Source organism: Babylonia areolata, chromosome 23 (assembly GCF_041734735.1).
Source record: "Babylonia areolata isolate BAREFJ2019XMU chromosome 23, ASM4173473v1, whole genome shotgun sequence".
Lineage (NCBI taxonomy): Eukaryota > Metazoa > Mollusca > Gastropoda > Neogastropoda > Buccinidae > Babylonia > Babylonia areolata.
This window is the reverse complement of record NC_134898.1, coordinates 18,535,426-18,540,425: the sequence shown is the minus strand read 5'-3', so window position 1 is coordinate 18,540,425 and position 5,000 is coordinate 18,535,426. Positions and strand designations below refer to the sequence as shown.

Here is a 5,000-nt window from a genome sequence, read left to right as displayed (position 1 = left end):
AATACCTCTCTCTTCTCCCTCTTTCCGATCTACAGTTTTTTCTGGCTTTCTGTTTACATACCAGTGTAGTTTTTGTGTGTTGATTTTCATTCCTTTGAACTCGAGTTATATATGCGTGTGAAAGTGCCTTTTATTTGTCTCTGTGCAAGATTAACTCACTCAGTACGGCCAGTCCTCTCTTCTCCTCTACACAGACCCCTCGGATGTCCAGTGGGTGTCTGAATGACCCAACCTTTAGCTTCCGTCGTCAGAATTGTGGTATTCTTTGCCAACATTCACCTCTTCAGTATAATAGCCTTCCACTTGTAATATTTTGATGATGGTAATTGGGGTGAAACGCTGTTAACGTCGTCTCTTTCGCCGTTCGTATGGAGAGAGTTAAGCACTATATAAATGCCTTTATTTATTTACTTTATTTTTCTGTTATTACTCAAGAGACGAAAGTGAGTCATGTCAGACATCACATTGTGCAGGCCATCAGAGGGCTCAGCACCATCCACAGTGGCTGCCTGTTGGACACGGTGCCATTTCCACTCTTTCCAAAGGAAACGTCATCAATCGGAACGATAAATGGATAACAGGAAACCCTGCGTGCGTGCGTGCGCGCGCGTGTGTGTGTGTGTCTGTATGTCTGTGTCTGTGTGTGTCTGTGTATCTGTGTGGGGGATAGACTGCCAGACAGACAGAGAGCGTATTACACACAAAGAGAGAGAGAGAGAAACAGAGACGGCCGCCCACTAAAATCAAACAGTACACAGCCAACAGCCTCAGAAATCCGTTTGAAAAAAACGACAGATAGGAAGACAGAGTGAGAGAAAGAGAATGCACACCCACACCCCGACGAGACAGACAGACAGACAGGCAATCAGAGAGACAGAGACACAGAGAGAGAGAGAGGAGCGATAGAGAGCAAAAGCATCAGTTTAGGGGAAGTAACCGTCCATGTTTCAACAAATCCAAACATTGACACCAGGGTTATGTCCCTCACCGCAGGCGGCAGTGGCAGGAACGATAAGAATATAGTGCAGGATAATGTCCGTTTTCTTCACACATACTCCGCTAAAAAAGTTGAGGATCACTTCATAAAAGCATGTAAGTTGTCAAAGAATGTTAAAAGGAAATATATATATAGAGAGAGATTACTTGCTTTCTTTCTGTCTCCACTCAACAAGCGCTCTGCGATCCCCCAAAATGTCAGAAAAGGTCGGCGACGCCCGATGGACATGTTTGGAAGAAGAAGAAGAATCCAGCTAGATGTATCTGGTCCGATGGGCGCAATAGCCGAGTGGTTAAACGTTGGACTTTCAATCTGAGGGCCCCGGGTTCGAATCACGGTGACGGCGCCTGGTGGGTAAAGGGTGGAGATTTTTCCGATCTCCCAGGTCAACATACGTGCAGACCTGCTAGTGCCTGAACTCCTCCTTTCGTATGTATACGCAAGCAGAAGATCAAATACGCACGTTAAAGATCCTGTAATCCATGTCAGCGTTCGGTGGGTTATGGAAACAAGAACATGCCCAGCATGCACACCCCCGAAAGTAGAGTATGGCTGCCTACATGACGGGGTAAAAACGGTCATACACGTAAAAGCCCACTCGCGTATATACGAGTGAACGTGGGAGCTGCAGCCCACGAACGCAGAAGAAGAAGAAAAGTATCTGGTCCACCAACGGCCTCTCGCTAAAGACACAGCAATGTCAGGCACACGGACACCGTTAACAGCCTGAAACATCCGTTTGAAAAGCCGATGTTTCAACACAAAAAGACAGATATTCAGTGGTTGGTAAACAAAAGCTGTCATTTTTCATTGTTAAGACTGGAAGTGTATGTGCTAGAAAGCACCTCTGGTTATACACACATCCTGTTTGCCGAAGATGCAGCATGAGTTCACCATGCACTCAAGGGGAAAAAACCCAACAAGTTTCAGAGTGGTCCTTAACTTTTTGTGAATCCCATACATTAACTGTTTTTTTCCCCCTTAGTTTCAACAATGTACAACCTGTATGCTTCTTCTGCTTCTCTTTTTTTTTCCTATTTTCTTTTTTCTTTCTTTTTTATCCAAAGAGCTCAACGAACGTGTGAATGACTGTTGTGTAAGCGCTTTGATTTGTCTCGGCACATGATTGGACGATATATAACTAATTTCTTTTCTTTCTTTTTTAACTTAAAAAAAAAAAAAATTATCTCAGTCCTGTCCGTGGGTAGATCTACCACAAAAGTGATTTTGTCAGCTTTGACTCGCGGCTCATCTCTGTGGGTACGAGCATTTCATTCCATCTCCACAGACAATGATGTTGGGAAGTCAGAAGTGTCACTCTCAACAAGACAGGTTTTCTTTATACCACCCACCACCGCCACCCAAACAAATCACAACTTTCTTTGAAACTTAAAAGATTTGCGTGTGTGTGTGTGTGTGTGTGTGTGTGTGTGTGTGTGTGTGTGTGTGTGTGTGTGGTCAGTGCTTGCTAAAATTCGTAATTTTTACAGGAAGTTGAAAGCACTGAGAGAGAGAGAGAGAGAGAGAGAGAGAGAGAGAGAGAGAGAGAGAGAGAGACGTAGAAAAGGAGAAAGACAGAGACAGACAGGCAGTCCGTGGGTCTAATTGTCACAAACCCACGACCACTGTCCCCCCCCCCCCCCCCCCCCCCCCAAAAAAAAAAAAACTCACCACACATGACTCCCCATTTCTGTAATGCACCAGCAAGAACGCCTCCTGATCAGACACTCTACGCATGCGCCGCCACAGAAAGGGAAATCCGGTAGAGGTGTTGGCCGGCAAGGCGGACGGTGCCTCCACCCCGGGTGGGGAGAAAGGGGCAGCAGCGGAAAAGGAAGAGCGGTGCTCTGGAAGTGGATGGGTGGTGGGGAGGGAGCGCTGGTGACCGCCCATGGCACTGGAGGAACGTTTCTTGGACCTGCAGGATGCATGGTAAAAATAAGTCAATAAATTTTGATTTTGACTATGTACATGTTTTCTTAGTTTTATTTATTTATTTATTAAGATGTCTTGCTATGGCGCATATTCTTGAAGCTCTGTGCGCTTTACAACAGCACTAAAAGCATTCATTCAAACACCCCCACAGATAAGCACATATCATTTGAAACATAAATAAGAGTGACACTATCCCTTATCATTCATGTCAAAGTTATGTATCAAAGATGCAGTCTATCAGTTTGTTGTTGTGTTTCCCTAACATTTCCTGTGTTATGTTGTTAATATGCTTGGATATACGTAACCATAAAACACATCAGTTTTTTTTTCTTCACTCCATAACTTCGTTCAAATGTTCAAAATACACAACAAGAAAAAAAACTACAAAATAGGCAAAGGACAAATGAATTTAAATGATAGGTCTTTTTTTTCTTTTTCATTTACTGATATGTGTTCTTTTGGGTTGGTTGGTTTTTCACGTGTACTTGTGTATGTAATACAATACTGTAATGGTTTTGGTGTGAGCATTACAAAAGTTAAAAATGATATAAATAAAGGGGCCGAACCAGGGCCGAACACTGGATCAGAAGTCTGATACCCGACCGACTCTGCCACGGTTCATCGTGACTGGATACAATACGAATTAATTGTCTGTAAATTCAGAGAAATTTGTCTTTTGGTTGGAGTACATCTAAAGTTAAACATTAAAAAAGCACAGTCACGTTTTGAACATGACTGTTCATTAAGATATGTCTGACAATAACTTGAATGATAGAACAATGTTGACCAGGTAAGAAAACCACATACCACTCACACTGATATTAAAGGTAAGCTGACATTCATTTCCTGCTGCACATCAAGTCATTCACTTATATACCTGTACATCCAATCACCCCACCTCCCCTCCACGTGTCCTCCCCCCCCCCCTCACACCCCCATCCCCCCTCATGCACACTGACAACGACAGCACGCAAGCTATGTTAGGTATCCTGAAGGCGTCAGGTGAAAAACCACACAGGAAATGAGTGTTTCAATAAGATACGAGATACCACGAATTAAAATACAAAGTAAGATACCGTTTTGTGTTCTGTAGACTCGTGACGTTTGCCTTTTGTTTCGAGTGTTCACATCATAGTGCATATACTCTTGTATAAAGTGGTATACTTAACTGAGTTTTTCCGTATGCATGAGTATCTGTGTATGTATGTATGTGTGCGTGCGTGCGTGCGTGTGTGCGTGTGTCTGTGTTGCATTGTTTTCCTCTTTTTGTCACCACAGATTTCTCTGTATGAAATTTGGGTTTGCACTCCCCCAGGGAGAGCGCGACGCTACACAATGAGAGCGCTTCATCTTCTTCTATTTCTCTTGTGTGTGCTAGTGTCACCGTTTCCCTATCACAGTGGAACTCCACAACACGACATGCAAAAGACCTGAGGAGGGAGGCGATGTCCAGAGACAGCCGACGGCCCCGACGAGCTTTACTGGGCGGAAGGTCTGGAACCGTCGTCAGGTCTGCCGTCGATGCTCCGGTTACCCTGATGGCAGGCGTGGCTGCCGCTGCCGACGCCGTGACGGCGGCTACTGCTGCTGCTGCGGCTGCTGTGGCGGGGAGGAAGGCTGAGGAGGGGTGTGAGGATGAGGGTGGTGGGGGGGCCTTGTGACGGCACTGTTCCGGACCCGTCACCTTGTCCATGGCAGCGTCAGGGCCCTGCAGGGAGGGACACACAGGGAGCGACGGGGTTGGGTTGGTTGCCGGTTTGATGCTTCGTTGCCTTTATTCGTTCGATCGTTTCTTCGTTTCTTCATTCGTTCTCTTGTTCGTTTCCTCGTTCGTTCTTTCGTGCGTTCGTTTGTTTGTTCGTCTGTGCGTTCGTTTGTTTGTTCGTCTGTGCGTTCGTTCGCCCGTTCAATCAATCAATCAATCATTCATTTGTGATTTGCTTGCTTGTTTGTTTGGCCTTTCCTTTGGAATTTTGTTTGTTCTTTCTTTTCTTTTTTTTTTTTACAGTTATTCTTTTATCCTACCTTTATTCCTACCTTCCTTCCTTCCTTCTTTCTTAGTTTCTTT

The 5,000-nt window shown here is 44.8% G+C and overlaps 1 protein-coding gene across 1 annotated transcript in view; it reads right to left on the bottom strand.

Annotated features, from left to right (window-relative positions):
* LOC143297570 (uncharacterized) overlaps positions 1–5,000 on the bottom strand; it is a 363,335-nt gene that overhangs the window by 271,976 nt on the left and 86,359 nt on the right. The window contains exons 2-3 of the mRNA XM_076609950.1: positions 4,363–4,640; positions 2,669–2,915 (exon numbers count right to left, since the gene is read on the bottom strand). Coding sequence (XP_076466065.1) covers positions 2,669–2,915; positions 4,363–4,625 — 510 coding nt within the window. The 5' untranslated portion in view covers positions 4,626–4,640. The remainder of the gene's footprint in view (positions 1–2,668; positions 2,916–4,362; positions 4,641–5,000) is intronic.